This window comes from Kogia breviceps, chromosome 12 (genome assembly GCF_026419965.1).
Source record: "Kogia breviceps isolate mKogBre1 chromosome 12, mKogBre1 haplotype 1, whole genome shotgun sequence".
Classification (NCBI taxonomy): Eukaryota; Metazoa; Chordata; class Mammalia; order Artiodactyla; family Physeteridae; genus Kogia; species Kogia breviceps.
In genome coordinates this window covers 11,931,960-11,952,125 of record NC_081321.1, presented here as the reverse complement: position 1 = coordinate 11,952,125, position 20,166 = coordinate 11,931,960, and the positions used below count along the sequence as shown (strand labels likewise).

At 36.6% G+C, this 20,166-nt stretch overlaps 1 protein-coding gene across 1 annotated transcript in view; it reads left to right on the top strand.

The window, feature by feature from the left end:
• SLC15A5 (solute carrier family 15 member 5) overlaps positions 1-19,949 on the top strand; it is an 84,289-nt gene extending 64,340 nt beyond the window's left edge. The window contains 4 exon segments of the mRNA XM_059081532.1: positions 11,697-11,802; positions 17,846-18,000; positions 19,560-19,580; positions 19,855-19,949. Coding sequence (XP_058937515.1) covers positions 11,697-11,802; positions 17,846-18,000; positions 19,560-19,580; positions 19,855-19,949 — 377 coding nt within the window.
• Positions 19,950-20,166: the final 217 nt, after the last annotated feature.

The window sequence follows — 20,166 nt, the reverse complement described above, 5'->3', positions numbered from 1 at the left end:
GTTAAAATACAGTTGTTAGGCATTTTTTCCTTCAGGTATCATGAAAATTAATGTGTTTTAAAAATTAACTCAGGTAGGAGAGCTATGAATCTCAAATGAAGCATTTAAATCAGGTTACTGAAAGGAGGAAGGAAAGAAATTAACATTTATTAAGTGTCAGTTATATGCAGACCTTGCTGTATGCATTTCACAAAGATATTATTTCATTAAATCTTCACAACAATTCTTTGGGGGTAGATATTTGTAGCCCCACGATGAAGAAGAAGAAAATGAGCTCAGAAAACTATACAAGTTGCCCAAATCATATAGCCAAGGTGGATCCCTGATTCCAAAGCTCTTTTCACTGCACAGGGTTTATTTCCCTGGACACAAGCACGTCCACCCTGGAAAATGATGGTTACATCTTTTTAATTGCACACTTCTTGGCTCCCAAGCAAAAAGCACATAGTGAAGTGATAGATGTGCCTAAAATAAAGTAAGGTGTAAAACCCATTTCAGTTTTGTCTCAACAATTTTGGATGTTTGCTAGATGACCCCCATTATAAAATAACTTTAAAAAAAGACTAACAAGGTTTGAGATAAATAATTGCTCCCTGTGTCCAACTATCATTTGAAAAATTTCAAAAGGCACATTTTAAGATTTTCAAAATTTCAATAAAAACAAAAATAAACAAATGGGACCTACCTAATCAAACTTAGCTTTTGCACAGCAAAGGAAACCATAAACAAGACGAAAAGACAACCCACAGAATGGGAAAAAATATTTGCAAATGATGTGACTGACAAGGGCTTAATTTTCAAAATGTACAAAGCTCATACAACTCAACAACAAAAAAACAAACAACCCAATTGAAAAATGGGCAGAAGACCTAAACAGACATTTCTCCAAAGAAGACATACAGATGGCCAATAGGCACATGAAAGGTTGATCAACATCACTAATTATCAGAAAAATGCAGATCAAAACGACACTGAGGTATCACCTCACACATGTCAGAATGGCCATCATAAAAAGTCTACAAATAATAAATGCCAGGGGGGGTGTAGAGAAAAGGGAACCCTCCTACACTGTTGGTGGGAATGTAAGTTGGTGCAGCCACTGTGGAAAAAAGTGTGGAGGTTCCTCAGAAAACTAAAAATAGAATTACCGTATGATCCAGCAATCCCACTTCTGGGCATATATCCGGACAAAACTATAATTCAAAAAGCTACATGCACCTCTATGTTCATAGCAGCTCTACTCACAATAGCCAAGACATGGAAACAACCTAAATGTCCATCGACAGATGAATGGATAAAGAAGATGTGTTACATATATACAACGGACTATATCTCAGCCATAAAAAAGAATGAAATAATGCCATTTGCAGCAACATGGATGCAACTAGAGATTATCATACTAAGTGAAGTAAGTCAGAAGGAGAAAGACAAATACCATATAACTTACATGTGGAAGCTAAAATATGACACACATGAACCTATCTATGAAACAGAAACAGAATCATGGACATTGAGAGCAGACTTGTGGTTGCCAAGGGGGAGGGGGGTGGGGGAAGGATGGAGTGGGAGGCTGGGGTCAGCAGATGTAGGCTTTTATATATAGGATGGATAAACAACACAGGGAACTATGTTCCCTGTGAGCACAGGGAACTATGTTCAATATCCTATGATAAACCATAATGGAAAAGAATATTTTAAAAAAGAATGTATACATATGTATAACTAAATCACTTTGCTGTACAGCAGTCATTAACACAACATTGTAAATCAATTATACTTCAATAAAAGTTTTTTAAAATAAAAAAATAAAGATTTTTAACAGTTCCATTACCTTTAGAATAAAACAGTAGTTAGTAAAAAGGGGAAATACTGCCTCTTCCTCCAAAAAGAGATAGCCAAAGTCTGCCTGAATCAAAAACAATATGCTTTAGCACCTAAAATAATGCCATGTATACTTGAGGTATTGGGTAAATCTAGGATTTCAATAGAGAATACAGTGAAATGTCACTGAAGGGTTCAGAATCGACCAGTTTTTGTATTATTATTTGTATTATAATTTCCAGAATAAAATCTTAGGACAGGTTCGTAAATAGCACGTAACTTGTTACAATATTGAGGCTGTTGTCCTGTACTTGGCTGAAGAAGAGTTGGTTGTGATTGAAAACCAGCCAATTCTAATCTTTTATAATAAATCAGAAATGATTTTTAGAAGTCAAATTTTTTCAAAAGTATGTTTGATGAAGTGGTTTTAAAATATTATTTTTCTGCCATAAAGGTAATATATGATGAAATAAATCCAAAGTATAAAAGAAGGGAGAAAAAAATGACTTTGAAAAGATAATAGCAATTATTATTTGGGTAAATTTTCTTCCAAATTTTTTAAAATTTGTGTGTGTAGGTATTAAATTTATATGGGTATATATTTTAAGCAAAATTAGTGTCCAAATTAATCCTGCTGAAAGCTCAATAAATAAATTTGTATCAAGTACTCACCTGTTGTTCTTTCCTTAAAAATATTGAGAGCATATTTCCGTGTCTCTCCAAAAGAATAAAAGCTCACTTTTAACAATTACTTGATATATTTCATTGCATGGATGAATATATATCTTAATTTAATTTGCCTTTCCCTTCTTGAGGAATGTTTAGGTTGTTTCCCATTTTCTAATGCTACAAATATTACTAAGGTGAGCCTGTTTTATATAATGTTAAAGTACATCAACTTATTGTCTCCGTGGAATAGAATCCTGGATATGTGATTGCTTTCAATGAAGTTAAATATTTTAAAGACTCTTGAGAAGTAAAGCCAAGTTGTTTTCTAAAAGGTTACATCAATTATGCGGCCAGTGTGGTAAGATAATACTGGTCTCAATGTATTAATTTCAGCTCTGAGAATATTACTATTTTAATCTTTGTTAATCTGATTAGCAAAAATTATATTCCACTGTTACTTTAATTTGTGTTTTTAAGAACAGGAAATAGAAATTTTTAATGTTATGAACATTGCTATCTTTTTTTCATTCATAAAATGACATATCATATTCGTTGCCCATTTTTCTTTTGGTCTATTTGTGTTTTTTCTTATTGCTTTCTATGTCCTTGAAACTTCAGAGATATTATCATCATCATTTATTGTTAATATTTTCCCAGTTTTAACTAAACATTTAATTTTATAGGTGAGTTTTTTTACTTGTGTTTTGCTAATATATGTAATCAAGTCTATCAACCTTTATCACTGTGATTAATTTCATTGTATTTATCTATAGTTATGGAATTTTAGTAGATTAATAGTTTGAATAGAATTTTCTCATTCACGTGGACTTAATTTTCATGTTAAGTAAAGATAACACTTATTTGATTCAAATAAAAAAGTTGCACAACATAGTTTGATATATGTTGAGAAAGGTTGGTTAAACCAAAAATATTCCACAACCATAGGATACATGATATGAATCTGATTAGTTAATGATGTGTACTTTATTTTTATTGGTTGGTGTTTTTTTTAGATATTTTTGATGTGGACAATTTTTAAAGTCTTTATTGAATTTTTGTTACAATATTGCTTGTGTTTTATGTTTTGGTTTTTTGGCCACGAGGCATGTGGGATCTTAGCTCCCCAACCAGGGATCAAAGCCGCACCCCTACATTGGAAGGCGAAGTCTTAACCACTGGACCGCCAGGGAAGCCCCGTGATGGGTACTTTAATATAGCCTTAGTGCTCAGGTGATCTTAGGACTGTTTCGGGGCTATCTTTGTGCCTTGTTCCTTTTAGTTGCCTCTTGATTTGAGCTTAGTATCACCCTCTTTTTAATTATTACAGTTTTATGATATACAATACATATCAGGTATTACTAATCATACTTCTTTTGGTCATTCTTCATTTATAAAAATATAATAAATATAAGAATCGTATTCCCTATGGTTTATACCTCCATATGAATTTTAAAATCATTCTTTTAGTTTTCCCCAAATCCTGTTTTTATTTAATAAAATAAGTAGAAGTTGTCAGCTAATTTTAGGAAAACAAATAAAAGCTTTTACAATAAGTGTTCTGTCTTGGTGTATAACATTTTTACTTTATTCAATGTTTAAAAATTTAGTTCAGTAAGATTCTTTTCTTCATATCTATCCTTAACATTTCTTGTTAGAGTTATTGTAGGCATTATATGCTTTTTTTCTTTTTGCTATTATGAACTGAATCATTTTCCCTCATTACAACTCACTGAGATAATCACTATTACATAGGGAGATTATTAATGTCTATGTCTTCATCTTGCATCCAACTTTTTAAACTTTCTTAGTAAATTTATGAGAATAGTTTAGTTGATCCTTTTAAGTTTATAGCAGTATTCTCTAATCTTAAGATAAATATAATTTTTATCCTTATTTTCAATATGAACTCCTATGCTTTGTATCCTCATCAGTACACAGAACTTCCAGGGCAAAGTTAATACCAGAAGACACTCACATTTTATCTTGCTCATGATCTTAGTATGAATTTTTCTCAGTTTTCTATTAAGCATATTTGTAGGTTTATAAAGATAATCTTAAATGATACTCTTTACCATGAGAAAATTTCTATTTCTTGCTCTCTAAGATTTAAATAAATCAGGTTAAATTTTACTGAATGCTTGTTAAACAGCTCTTGAGATCACCTTTTGGTTTTTCTTACTGCTCCTGACATTATACTATATTTAATTAATAGATTTTTCAATATGAAGTCATCTTAACATACATGGGATAAACAATCCTCAGCAGCATCAATACTTGATGATCTTTTGCTCTGGAAGATCCAGGGGAAAGATTCACTTCTTCCATGAAAATTAAAAGGTTCATTCAGGGCCTAATACCTCTTTTGAGAATCATTCTTTGTAATGTTTTCCTGCTATTTGCCGCCATTAAGATTTTTCATCTCTTCTTAATTCTATTTTGGCAATTAATGTTTTCCTAGATAATCATCCTCCTTGCATAAGATTTTTTGACAATAACATAGCATACTCATAACTAAACATTGTTATCTCTTTTGATTCTTTTGTTGTGTATTTTGATTGGATTTGTCAGGATTTTTGTTGTTACTGTTGTTACATTTTCCTGCAATGAATCAGCTCTTAGAACTATTTAATATACTTTAAGATACTGACTTTCTGTTCTATTTCCTTCCTCTTACTTTCCGTAGATATTTTTAAAGTTATTTTCTGATTTTTTTGTGTGTTGAATGTTTAATTCATGTATGCTCATTCTTACTCTAAAAATGAAAACAGTGTGCCTTTAAATCTGTCTCGTAACAGGATTTAAATTTGTATGCCTAAATTTGTAAATGTAATTTTCTCATTTTCTTTATTTTCTAAATACATTGTGATTGTGGTTTTCATTTCCTCTTTGACCAGCTAGTTATTTAGGAGCAGAATCTTCAATTTATAGGAATTTGGTTTGTCGTTGATGTTACCTAAACTTCTATAAGTTCTATAACTTTTTTCTTTCTACTAAACAACGTGGTGGTCTTAATTAAATTCTTACCAATTGTATTATTCTTTTTTATTGAAGTATAGTTGATTTATAATAATGTGTTAGTTTTGGGTGTACAGCAAAGTGCCAATCACATTATTCTAATTCTCTACATTGTTTTCCTTTTTGCCTATTCTATCAAAAATTGATCAAAGTGTGACGTATGTAATCATTCACAAGAATTATCTACCTGTTATTTATTTCTGTGTTTCCAACAGATTTTGTTATGTTTCATTACCTAAGGGATATTCGTTGACATATCTTCAATTTGAATTGTACTTTTTACCAATATAAAAAGATCCTTGATGTCCCTTTGACATAGTTTTTCCTTTGAATTCAATTTTTCCTGAAATCAGCATTTTCTGCTACTTTATTTTCATCTTTGCCTTATGAGTTTCTATTTATTATTATTTTAACCTTTGTCATTTTGTGTTGGTGTGTTTTGTAAGCAACAGTAATAATATATATTATCATCACATTTCCTCCCTCATATGTATTTTTTTTTCTATTTACTCATCTTCAAGGTAGATATTTACTGAGAGGCAGTATCTACTAACTGAGAATGTATATGGATTTCCTTACCTCTGGTCACATTCCATATTTTTGCCAAAATCTTCTCTTAAGGTGCCCCATTAAAACCCAAGTTACTGCAACAAGCAGACTGCTGAGCTAAGTGAGAACGTTATATCTATATCTTTTTCTGGTTCTCCAACACTCTGATCAGACAGTATGATTATACTTTGCAGTCTCAAGCATACTTGACTCTCACTCACGTTCATCGGTAATGCTTTCCTTCTGAGAACTACAATGCCAGGCCCCCATTACTTCTTGTCTCAGGGTTAATGGAAGTTCCACTACCCCATGTATCAATAGTTTAGCAGCAGAGGTACTTGGCGCTGGGCACTGGTTAGGGGGATGTAGGGGAGGACTTCTCCCCCAAACAGTAACTATGCATTAGATCAACAGGAAATACTATAATTCTGTCTAGAATTGACCTTGATTTCTGTGGTAGGGGCACTTCCTGATCACCTCCTATTCACCCCATTGGGGAGGGAAGAATCCTCCCCCTAAATAGCATAAGAAGGCTGAATACGTGGGCAGATGAGACTGACAGCAGTTTATTCATCACCTGTGCTCACAGCCCAGGGGACCAGAGCATGCCATGCCTGGCCCTGTGGGGTTGCACTGAGGAAGAGAGGGAACAAGCAGGGTCTGTAGCAGCAAAGCAGTGAGGTGATCTCTGGTTCCTACAGGACGATGTGGTTGCTCGTCTGAATAATGTTGAAAGCTGGTAAGGAAGTGAACTCTGTTAGGTTGAGGACCGGGTGGAGCGCAGCTGGTCTGGCTAATAGGGAACTAGCCAGGAGGGGACAATATCCCCGCGTGGGGAACATATCTGACAAAGGAAGCAGGGAAATGTGCGGTCAGGCCTTTGGGACCCTGTGACACTCAAGCCATAAAGGCAACACACGAAATGTTAGGTCTTATAATACAGGACATAAGATGGGACAAGAATAAAGTATGTTCCTCTTTTACGTCAGCAGCTTTGTGCTGTTTATAGCCTCATAGCATATGTGGGTCACCGTATGTATTTTTCTATCGTGTTCCAAAAGCCTTAAATTTAGTGTAAATTACCCCAAGAGGCTCACGATAGGTTGAGTCCCACATAGGTCAATCCCAATATTTAGGTGGAAATGTCGTCTTAGGTATTTTAAACGGTATTTGGGGTAAGCTAGGTCAAAGACTGCTGTCCAGACGTTTTTAAACTGTTGAGATGCTAAGGAAAGTCATAAAATCAGTAGTTCTGTTAGTGCCAGTAGGGGGCTGTATTCATGCAGTGGTGAGGGTAAGAAATGAGGGTTCTGCTGAATGATGATTCCCTTTACATCTCTGTGCCTTCACCCTTTAGTCAATAACATACAAGAACTAGCTTAGATAAGTCTACAGTCTGTTTATCTCTCAAATGACCATGATCGTTTAAGATAAATAGAAACATTTTACTTAGTATCTATAAAGTCTAATGCTTGAGTAATTACAGACATACCTCAGAGACACCGCAGGTTCGTAAAGCAAGTAAAGCAATAACAAGTCACGTGAATTCTTTTGGGTTCGAGTGCATATAAAAGTGTTGTTTACACTGTACATTCCTTGTACTGCAGTCTATTAAGTGTGCAATAGCATTATGTCTAAAAAACAACGTACACGGTAATTAAAAAATAATTCCTTTGGGAAAGTGGCACTGATAGACTTGCTTGACAAGAGTGGCCACAAACCTTCAGTTTGTAAAACATGAAGTATCTGTGAAGTGCAATAAAATGAGGTGTAAAAAAAATAAAAAATAAAACGAGGTGCGCGTGTCTCCCTTACTAATCCATGAGCTCCTTTTCTTAAGCAACGTGGAATGCCCATTTCCTGGCACATAAAAATTTCTTAACAAATGATTTTCAAATGAACAAATAAACCTAGCTGAGCAAGAGATATTTGAGGAAACTGTGAGCAATGCCAAATATTTTGTGAGTGCTCTATTACCTCAACAGCCTAACACTCATTACTAATTAGCTGGTTATACAATTAAAGTATGTAACTGGGGCTCGCTGTCAGCACTAACAAATAGCACTTTGTCATTCCTTGGACTCTTTACGTGGCTATTTTCTTCTCATGTTGATAACCTGTCTGTCCACTCCAGCTAAGATCTAGAGAAGTCTAGTTAGTCCCATTCGAGACCTAAAGTCTTCACTTTGTCTCCTTTTGCAAGGATACTCCTGATTTCAATCAGGTACTAGAAATGTCCGATGAAAAATGGCACAAATGTGAATTATGACAATAAAAATTTATAAGCTCCTAAAATAAAGTTATAGTACCTAAGAGCTGAGTCAACTGACAATGTTAAATGGAACATTTTACAACCAGTCCTGGGATAATGATAAAAAAAAAAAAAAAAAAGGCACACAGAACATGAAGAAGTATCTAACAGGAAATGGGCCCAAGATCAAGCTCAGCTACGTGATTTTGCATGAGCATCTCTAAAGAGGGGAGAGGTGATAGCCTAATGTTTATGGGTGCCTCCTTTGTGCCTAACCCTTGACTTCTATTTTCTCTTTTACTTCTCATAACAGCTCAGTGAGAGAGGTACTGCTGTCATTTTAGAGAGGAGAAACCAAGGTTGAAGGGGTCCAGTTGAGCAAATGCCCAACAACAAAGCTATTAAATAATAGAGACTTCAAAAGTCTCTCTGATTCCAAAGCCCATACTATTTCCATTGGGTATATCTTTTTATACCCAATGCTATCTCTTTACATAGACACACTCTCTCTATACATATAAAACAAATTTAAGCTTCATGGAGAATCTCTCTCTCCAACTTGATGCTAGTGTCTGTTCCATGTTATCAATTCTGGTGACGGTTCTCTTTACCACAAAGCTCACCATGTAAATTAGCTATACAGTCAACGTTAAATTATAGCTAAAGAAGGCCAAAATACGGGGCTGGAATGAGCTCAGCATTAGGAAGAAAGCTGAACACGAAAATGATATTTAAGAAAGAATACTACTATATATAAAATAGATAACTAATAAGGATCAACTGTAGAGCACAGGGAACTCTACTCGATACTCTGTAATGGCCTATATGGGAAAAGAATCTAAAAAAGAGTGGCTATACGTAACATTCACTTAGCTGTACACCTGAAACTAATGCAACATTGTAAATCAACTATACCCCAATAAAAATTGTTTTAAAAGAAATAAAGAAAAAATAGAGGAGTATTATCAGGAGTCTGACCAGGTGGTATGGCACTCTTTCATTTTATTTTTAAAATAATTCCGCTCACAAAATATCCGGTGTTACTCGTACATTTCCACTGCCTTTAACTTTTCTAGTACGACACCCTCGTGTCACCCCACATGCACATAATGCCAAGTCACAGTGCTTCCCAAGCGTGCCCACCCCGGCATGCGCAGTGACAGAGACGCAAGCACACCGGTGTGCCCGGGGGATCTAGCGCCACCTCCTGGTGGGCTGGTATTCGCTGTGATTGCACAATTTCTTGGAAATATTCTGTTTTACCTTTAAAGATCTTACAAAATTGATATTCTTCTCCCTCAGCTGACTTTGTTATAGAATAAAGAGAGTCTTTCCAATTACCTGTTATGGACCAAAATGTGTGCTCCGGGAAGAATTAATGCCGTGTTAATTCTGAGGCTTTGCATACTCTGTGCAACCTCCTCTTACTCTAGCCAGAGAAACACGGTGACAAAATGGTATCATCGCATGACATGCAAAGTGCTTATGTGAAATGAAAAGGACAAAACTGTGAGTGGGATATTAATTAAAGAGAAATAAGGAAACAGGACTGCTTGAATAGGCTTAGCAGGATGGCTTAGTTCTTCCTGAAAATAAGTGTGATGCTATCTCACCTTACCTTGACCTCTCTACCCTGACTCCCCCATTCAAGTACAATCAAATGTTTAGTTTCTGTACACACACACACACACACACACACACACACACACACACACACGTTAAGAGGGTTACACAATACCTGACAGACAGACATAGAGGGAAACATTCAGGGAAATTTCTCCTAAATATCAGATAAAGGCAGCATGTCAATATAGCAATAAAACCATAAATTTCTATTGTAATGGAACACAAATTAATAAAATGGGAAAGTAGAACTTACAAAATAGCTTTAAACTCAATACCAGATTTCATTATAGGTCCTAGACTATAATGGACACAAGCTAATTTTCATGGTTGTCCATAATAATAGTCATTGGGAAGTTAAATGACAGAAGAGAAGCAGCTTTAAATGGGAAATGGCACAATTATTAACAGCTGTCATGCTTATGCACTTGCTGACTATCAACCTTGAACAGAGCATCTAATTCAAACCCCATTTAAAAGTATACACTGTCAAGGGAGAGGCCAAGAACCATATTCTAGTTCAGGAAGCAACCCATAACCCATGTGCGAAAGATGACACCGAAGATCAAGTCTATTGGAATGTAGGCGGCTTGCTCACAACCCAAAGTGGGAGCTGCCCCTGTAAAACAGCAAGGAAACGCCAAGAACCTTGGCATCTGACCGCTCACAGATGATCCATTCCTGCTCTCATGATGAGTAACATTTTGAGGGGAAATATTCTGCCCATTCAGAACAGCGATTGAATTTAAGTTCTCTCTCTGAAGATAGATTTTACCTTTTAATCAATCTTTTAAACTTCTGTAATGCTCTATATGTGTGATATATTTGTTAATACTAAGATTCCATTCCTGTTTTTAAAGTATTGCATAAAAATAAGTGCTGCATGTATAATATATATGATATAACACATCATATTTCATATAATGTATTTAATAATAATATCTCAAAACCAACTGATGAAAAATTGAATGTGTGTGTAAGACATAGAGATAATATGGATATAGGTACATAGGTGTAGTTATGAAAAGAGAGTTCTAGCAAAGATCAAAGCAAAAGTCACAACTTAGGAGCAAAGTAAAAGAAATTACCTGAATCCTAATTAGTTTCATATATACTCAGTTGGACATCAAAAGGAAGTGAGGATTCCTTACTTAAGGGTATTAAACTGAAGGAATACTCATCAGGTTAAAAGAAAATCTTCACATCAACCAGAGACTGCAAGTATTTGACCGACAGGGTCTGTGATATTATAACAAGGTAACAGCGGATTATCTTATCTAAGTTATCAAAATAAAGTAATACCTGACATCTACATATATTATCTCACTGGCGTTACAATTAGCACATGCAACCAGCTATATGGTGATGGTAAATATTTTTCATACATTCAATGTATATTTACCAAACAATCCCTATGGGGGTGCCAAGCACTGTTCTAGATATTAGACATGTAAGGATGAAAAAGACACATGTGGTTCCCGCAAATTAATAGCATAACCAGGGTTACTTTTATAACCCAGCTCTTCTGACACCTATATTGTGTTATGCAAATCAAGTTTTTCTGACCTTCAAAACATTTGGCCTGCCTTGCTTATTATTTTACTGTTAATTACAGAATTAAATGAATTTTAACTCTGAGTTTCAGATGTGCTTTTTGCTTTGTAGGTATTATTCAAGCGAATAAAGCTCTATGAATTGTGGCATGATAAAATATTCACAGAAACTTACAACCCCACAGTTGAATAACAATTACATTTGTTCCGAACAGGCAATTGGTTTCCAAACACATTAAACAAAGGCAATTTAGAAAGCTTCTTCTTCTTGGCATCATTAACGTTGTTGAACGTCCTGGGATTCTGGAGTGTTTCACAAAGGTAAGTAAGTGTGTGGTAAGATGAACAATTTCTGAGTCCATGAAAGAGTGATTTGGGAGCCATCACTGAGCCAATGGGAATCCTGTATTCCATGACTGGACCAATTAGCATATTAGAGAAATTTAACAGATATTCGGAGCAAGAAATTTCCACTTAGACTTCACTTTTTCTTTTCTTTTTTTTTTTAACATCTTTATTGGAGTATAATTGCTTTACAATGTTTAGTTTCTGCTGTATAACAAAGTGAATCAGCTATACGTATACATATATCCCCGTATCTCCTCCTTCTTGTGTCTCCCTCCCACCTTCCCTATCCCACCCCTCTAGGTGGTCACAAAGCACCGAGCTGATCTCCCTGTGCTATGCGGCTGCTTCCCACTAGCTATTTTACATTTGGTAGTGTATATATGTCCATGCCACTCTCTCACTTCGTCCCAGCTTACCCTTCCCCCTCCCCGTGTCCTCAAGTCCATTCTCTACGTCTGCATCTTAATTCCTGTCCTTCCCCTATGTTCTTCAGAACCTTTTTTTTTTTTTAGATTCCATATATATGGGTTAGCATATGGTATATGTTTTTCTCTTTCTGACTTACTTCACTCTGCATGACAGACTCTAGGTCCATCCACCTCACTACAAATAACTCAATTTCGTTTCTTTTATGGCTGAGTAATATTCCATTGTATATATGTGCCACATCTTCTTTATCCATTCATCTGTTGATGGACACTTAGGTTGCTTCCATGACCTGGCTATGGTAAATAGAGCTGCAGTGAATATTGTGGTACATGACTCTTTTTGAATTATGGTTTTCTCAGGGTATATGCCCAGTAGTGGGATTGCTGGGTCATATGGTAGTTCTATCTTTAGTTTTTTAAGGAACCTCCATACTGTTCTCCATGGTGGCTGTATCAATTCACATTCCCACCAACAGGGTAAGAGGGTTCACTTTTCTCCACACCCTCTCCAGCATTGTTTGTAGATTTTGTTGAGGATGGCCATTCTGATAGGTGTGAGGTGATACCTCATTGTAGTTTTGATTTGCATTTCTCTAATGATTAGTGATATTGAGCATCCTTTCATGTGTGTGTTGGCAATCTGTATACCTTCTTTGGAGAAATGTCTATTTAGGTCTTCTCCCCATTTTTGGATTGGGCTGTTCATTTTTTTGATATCGAGCTGCATCAGCTGCTTGTAAATTTTGGAGATTAATCCTTTGTCAGTTGCTTCATTTGCAAATATTTTCTCCCATTCTGAGGGCTGTCTTTTGGTCTTGTTTATGTTTTCCTTTGCTGTGCAAAAGCTGCTAAGTTTCATTAGGTCCCATTTGTTTATTTTTGGTTTTAGTTCCATTTCTCTAGGAGGTGAGTCAAAAAGGATCTTGCTGTGATTTATGTCATAGAGTGTTCTGTCTATGTTTTCCTCTAAGAGTTTTATAGTGCCTGGCCTTACACTTAGGTCTTTAATCCATTTTGAGTTTATTTTTGTGTGTGGTGTTAGGGAGTGTTCTAATTTCATTCTTTTACATGTAGCTATCCAGTTTTTCCAGCACCACTTATTGAAGAGGCTGTCTTTTCTCCATTGTATATTTTTGCCACCTTTATCAAAAATAAGGTGACCATATGTGCATGGGTTTATCTCTGGGCTTTCTATCCTGTTCCATTGATCTATATTTCTGTTTTTGTGCCAGTATAGACCTCACTTTTTCCATTGGTCCTTATAATAAAATAGTTCTTTCCTCAATTCTAAAACAAGATTTTTTTTCTCCACCATATAGTACCATTTTAGAGTTAGAAATAACCATATCGATAATAAGAACGAATGAGTCATTATCATTAAAAGCAAATATCATTAAACAAATAGCTAGAAATCTAATGATGCTTAAGATTTGGATTCCATTCAGGCCTTTAAATCAGCAGTGACCATTTCAAGGTCAATAACAAACTGTGCAAAATCATTTAGCCAGTCAGTCACCTGAGACCATTCAGTGGCTTAATATGTATTATCTACCACCCATCCATTGCCAGCCTGTCTCCTTCTCACCTACATATTCTTGGATGGCTGTGTTCTTTTGAGCAAATTCTCTAACCTCTCTGAGTCTCTGTTTTCACACATGTAAAATAAGGACAGTAATTCCAACCTTTTGTGGGCTTTGTAGAGAGACGAATTTTGATAAAGGACCAAGGGTGATGTCTGCCACATAGCAGGAACTAAACAGATTTTTATTTTCCTCACTTCTTTTCATTCATTTATCTATTTAGTATCTCATGTATTGCCACTTATTCCTTGCCTGAATCATTCTTTTGTTCATCTAATAAATCTCTTCTGGAACATCAGTCATGTGATAGGCACTGTAATAAGTTAGAAGGACATAAAGTCAGTATCAGTAAACGTTTAGTGTCACCTATGTCCCTGCTCTCATGGAGCTTACGGTCCAGTGTAAGAGAGGCACTTAAACCTCACGAAAGACAGAATTAATGACAAAACCAAAAGTCTTAATGGCTCCCTGAAATTTAAAATTTCTGACCTTCCAAAGTGTATATTATTGAAGTGACTCTCCAGGATGCATAATTTCCCTAAAATCCTGTCTCATTCTTAGATTGAAAACCAAATTAGAAAGTCGGATTCTTGCAGAAGGATTCAACAGAAATGTCCCCAGCTTTGCAGCAAAAAGTGTCGGCAACAAAAACTGAAACTGAAGGCAAGACCTTTCTCCCCTCTGTCCATCACCTCCAAACACGAGTGGTGCCCATCCACTAATTCTCACAAACCTGCGTTGTGTCTCAATTTCAGTTACTCTCCCACTGTAAGAGTTGACCCTGTCTTTCATGAAGTAGTTTGAAAGGAAGTCTCTAGAGGCAGCCCAGTTGAATCCAGTCCCACAACTTAGCTGCACAAACTTTAAGCTGTTTAGCCTTGCTAAGCCTCAATTTCTACTTTGTACAAAGGAAATAATAAGAATGGTAACTGTGTCATAAGGTTGCTGTGAGGATGAGTAAATTGCCAAAGTGTTAGCAGTAATAATAATGGCCTCATATGTTGCCTTATGCTCCCTTCTTTTTATTATTTACCTAGACTCATGCTGAGATATGGCTAAGATGACCATGATTGTGGACTGAATTCAGGTAGAACTAGTGCTGGAACCAAAAACCTGCTAGCTCAGGGACTGATTCATTTATTCATTTATCCATTCATTTAACCAACAGGTTAAGCATTGTTCCAAGCACTAGAAAAATAAAACCAAAGAAAACAAAGTACTGGTCTACATGGAGTTGGCATCTAGTACTCAAAATATTTAAGTATGATTCTTCTGTGATTATCGAGCAAGCGAGTTACTGTAAAGTGAGAGATGGTGGAGTTGGGTTTCAGAGAAGGAGGCAAGGATAAAAATTACAAAGAACTAGAGATTGGAGGAACCAAAGATGAAAGGAACTAAGGGATAGTGTAGGGTTTATTCCGAAAGAAATTGGATTCTTACCAAATCTTCTCCATCTCCTGTATACTTTCTTTTGTCCTGCATACTTTTTGAGGGAAGGTAAAAAAGAGAGGGTGAAACAAAGCAGGAAGGAAAGAAATTAATTTTCCATGTGTTGAGCATTTCTGTCTTAAGCAGCAGGTTTGTCCCCCTCCCTGTTCTGGAGATCATACCATTCCACTTTATAAGTAAGAAAATGAAAGTGAAAATCTAACTAAGTAAATTGACTAAGTTCACACAAGTAGGATTCAAACCCTAGTTTGTCTCCAAAGCCCATATACTTTCTCCTAGACTACGCTGCTTCTAAGTGCCATAAAGGAGCCCTTTTCCTGCTCCCTGATGGCCCCTGAACTCTCATGGGGGAGGAAACCAGTCCCTTCAGTTCAACGAACTATACCCACCACCACCTTTTGATCAGCCTCCACAAGAAAAGAATGTGTGTCATGTTTCAGAAGAAAGGGGAATCTGGAAAATTTGCCTGCAGAGATTAAGTAGCTAGAACCAACTACTTGAGTTCAAAGGCACACATTGCCTTGGGTATCTATTTCCCACTGGGATCCAAGGGGCCAAACCAAAAGAGTTAACCAAAAAACTCTCTGGAATCCAAGGCATCGGATCACTGTCTGCAGTGAGAAGTGCACGATTCCAGCTTATTTCTATACTGATTGTTTCTGTCAAACGCTAAGGAACAATAAGGATGCAAAGAAACAGGAGAAAACACAGACGTCCCAGGGACAGCATTATTGAAACATATTATTTATGAGTCAGATGGTGTTTGATCTTAATATACTTCCAATCACAATCCAATTTTTACCAAACCCAAAGGTGTATTTGTTCAGAGCCAGATACTGGTGACAAATCTATCAAAAATAGGACAGTGAGACCAGTGGATTAATGATGAAACAGCAGCCTCACTAATATACAGGTGGAATTAGGTTTGTGTTAGCACCTGAGAGCACCCTACCGTCAAGTTTATATTAGTGTGTGACAATCCTGGTGTAAGTCCTAGAACCAAACTAATCTTGTAGGGGTCGGTAGGATATCACTGAACTGAGTATAATTAGGAATATTCCATGAATGTCAGTCCAGATGTAACTTCCATTACTACAAAAAAAAAAAATATATATATATATATATATATATAGCAAACAATCCCCTGCCTCTGCCTCTGTCTGTATTAGAGTCCTCCTCAATCAAATCTGAAACAGGGCAATGGTGACATGACACATCTGAGGTTCTCCAGGTTGGGGGTGGAGGAAGTAGGTGGATGAAATGTCTTTCCTTGCTGAAAAGTATTATACAAACACCTCTACAGTCCTTACTATAACTATGTATCCTACATCAAATGCTAAAATAAAGGATATTACAGATGTTTATGGGGGGAGAGAGCAGAAGCGTATTTGTTATTACAACTTGACACCACTGTCCCTCCAATGTTATAAAACACATCTTATAAAGTTGATATCATTGTGCTTATTTTGTTAATGATACCGGTAATCTTTTGTGCATAACCTGCAATGATTATTGAAAGAGACATAAATCAGAGAGAAATGATCAGTCATTCAAGCATATCCTTTTCTTACAGTTATCTCTAGCAATATATTAAGAAGGAAAAGAAGGTAAAACTCTCTAGCATTGGAAACTTTCACAAATCAAAAAAAAAAAAAAAGAAAAAATGTCTGACCTCAGAGACTTAGGTGCATTTGATAAAATTGAACTTATGGCCCTTGACCATTTGTTCATTCAACCAATATTTATTGTACATCTGCTATGTACCAGGCACTGGTCAAGGTACTAGGAATACAGCAGTGAATAAAGCAGGCTGAAATTCCTCTCCTCCTGGAACTTCTTCAGAAATGTTTAAGAAATAAGTTGCCTTTAGAGGCAGCATGCCATAGAGGGAAAAGGCCAGGACTCTGAATAAGAGAGTTCTGGTTTCAAACCCAGGCGCTGCCAACTATTACTCATACAAGCCCTAAGCAACTTATTTAACCTCCTAGAAGTTCAGTATTCCTGTCTGTGAAATGGGGATGGTTCCACCCCTCCAGGGTCAGAGTGAGAATTCGGTAAGTTAGGGTGAGCACTGAACCATAGCATGCTGCCGGGCACTTAGAAGATGGGAAATCCAGATTTTTCTTGAGTCAAGGATAGAGGGCACACATTTTAGAAATACGTTCGTGGAGTTTTTCTTTGACAGTGGTGTTTTCCACACAGTCTCGGCACCGAATTTACAAACCCTCGGTGCATCTGATAAATCTTTCGAGTCCTGCCGCCATGAGATCTACAAGGTTGATAATCCCAGACGTTCCAGTTCCCTCACTGTCAGACTCGCTGCATGTTGGAAAAGAGCGCCATCTAAAGGTCCTCATGAGACACCTTAATATGTCCTAAAACTCCTTTTGTCGTTTTATAACGACTTTTCTGGTGAGCAGTGCTCTTAAATAATCATCACTGTTGTGCCAATATCTATGGGCCTATAATAAAAGGAAGAGAAGCACGGGGGAAAGGCAAATGATTTATCAAGTCATCTACATCTGGTCCTAAAAAAAGCTTGCTGGCTTGCTTTTTTAGATATTGTAATCTAAATCATTTTAATGCCCAGAACATCAGTGGAAGTCATCTTGAAGAAACATTTCCCCTCCATGAAAAGTCTCTGAAATTTTATGGCAGTACACAGGAATTTTCTTCGAGTATTGATCTTTGGGGGAACGGCCCTACGAAACTCTGTTTGACTCAACCTGTCTTATGAGCAAAGTATTCACTGTTTTCTTTGGCTAGACACTATGCATCTTTGTTTTAGAGCTAATATGTGTGAGAGTGGCCTTATGAATATTATCTGTGTGCTTTACGAAGACTAGTTATGACTCCTCTATCCATAATTATGACTACTACACTTTTGCATTAATATGTTATACCTTTGAATTAATGAAGTAATTTCAAAGTCTAAGTAATTACTCTGTGACAACAAAAAGTTAATATTTCCAATACTTTAAAACTTTTTAACAATGGTTCGGCCATTAAAAGCAACCTATATGACATTTTTTAGTTTTCATGTGTCCTTAGAATCAAAATAACAGTATGTTAACATTCTTTCTTTCAATGCATTTATTGAGTACTTACTGCATGCCAGGCATAGTGATCAGATACTGTCTATGTCAGAGTAAATAACAAATTTATACACAATTTCACTATCCTTCATCTTGCTATTACACTATCAAGTTATGAATTAAGGAAATATTCTCTGAATCAAAGAGCAGCATTACTAAAATAGAAGTCCTTAACAAAGAGAATATTCACATACTGAAGAAACTGTAAAATAAATGTAAATGATGGAATTATTGCGATTGAAGGAAAGAAGAAAATTAAGGAAGGTTAAATGAGTGTTGGGAGAAGGGCAAGTGATCAAGTCAATCAGGGATGCTTAAAGAGATTCCCTAGTCCAAAGGATGTCTTTTAGTCTCCACTGCTACCAGTTCAGACGCACTCAGAAAGTTATCTTCTAAAAGAGATTTTTCCCATATAAGCAAAGAAAAATGAAAAAACTCATTTAAACCAAAAAAAAAAAAAAAGGGCAAATACAACTAGTGACCCAAATCTTTGTAGCAGTGCTTGTCAAAGTTTTGTTAAGGACCCCCTGCTTCAGGCAACTCTTTCTGGCCCCTATCATAGACTGCTTTAACCCAAACCTTTTTCCAGGAATCGGCAGTTCTACCAAACCTTCCCAAGTCTTTTTTTTTTTTTTTTTTTTTTTTTTGCGGTACGCGGGCCTCTCACTGTTGTGGCCTCTCCCGTCATGGAGCACAGGCTCCGGACGCACAGGCTCAGCGGCCATGGCTCACGGGCCCAGCTGCTCCGCGGCACGTGGGATCTTCCCGGACCGGGGCACGAACCCGTGTCCCCTGCATCGGCAGGCGGACTCTAAACCACTGCGCCACCAGGGAAGCCCCCAAGTCTTTTTATGCTCCCTGACATCTGAGCACCGCTGCTTTCCGGGACAGTTCAAGCTGGATAGGAGAGGGGTGTTTATCAGTTGATTGCAAATGATTCTGCAGTTAAGCACCTCCCTTGTGACCTAAAATATTTTAGATCTGTAGAATAAAAGATTTACACATCTTGATGAGGTGTGATATGCATTTTTAATTGCAAAAGAACAGCTGTAAAGCACCAGGTGTTTCTCTTACTCAAACTATTTTTTGTTTGTTGGTTCTGAGGACAAATGAAAAGACAAGCTCTTATAGACAAAGATTCTTGACCTGTAACTTTTTTGAATCCTTCTTTTTTTCAGCATTTGTTCTCGGACGAAACAGTGAGGCCAATCCTTGACCTGCCTTAGAGTCTTTCTTTGCTGCAGAACGTTGAATGCCAAGTTTGCGATTTGGGTTTAATGAACACCCCAAAGATCAAGAAACCTTTAAACACCTCATCTCAGTACAAGTCAGAAGCTCTAACGGTCCCTCTTGCCATTAGAAAAAGGGTTTGCCTTGTTTTGCTGTTCCCCGCCGCCCCAAATTTGCCTTCCTCTCCTTAATTTCTACATCATAATAGAAAAAGGCGCTCATTATGCTTTCACTCGTCCTTAGAGATGAAAAGAGAGCTACAGAATTCTAAAGATGACCCTAAGCGAACACCAAAAGAGCTTAGAATTCTCACATCGGGGGCCGACGCTCATGATTAGCTAAATTGCAGGAACTACACACGCTTCCAATGGAAACAGGACGCATTCGTGCGCTAGTTTCTTGTCTAGTGCTTAGCAACATTATCACTGAGCACCTGGAATAGTTTAGGCATTAAGTGTAATTGCTTTTGCTTTACATAAATCTGTAGCTTTGTAAATAAGCGGAGCATTTCAGCTTCTCTGTAACACCAATTAACTTAAAGGGATGCGTTGTTTG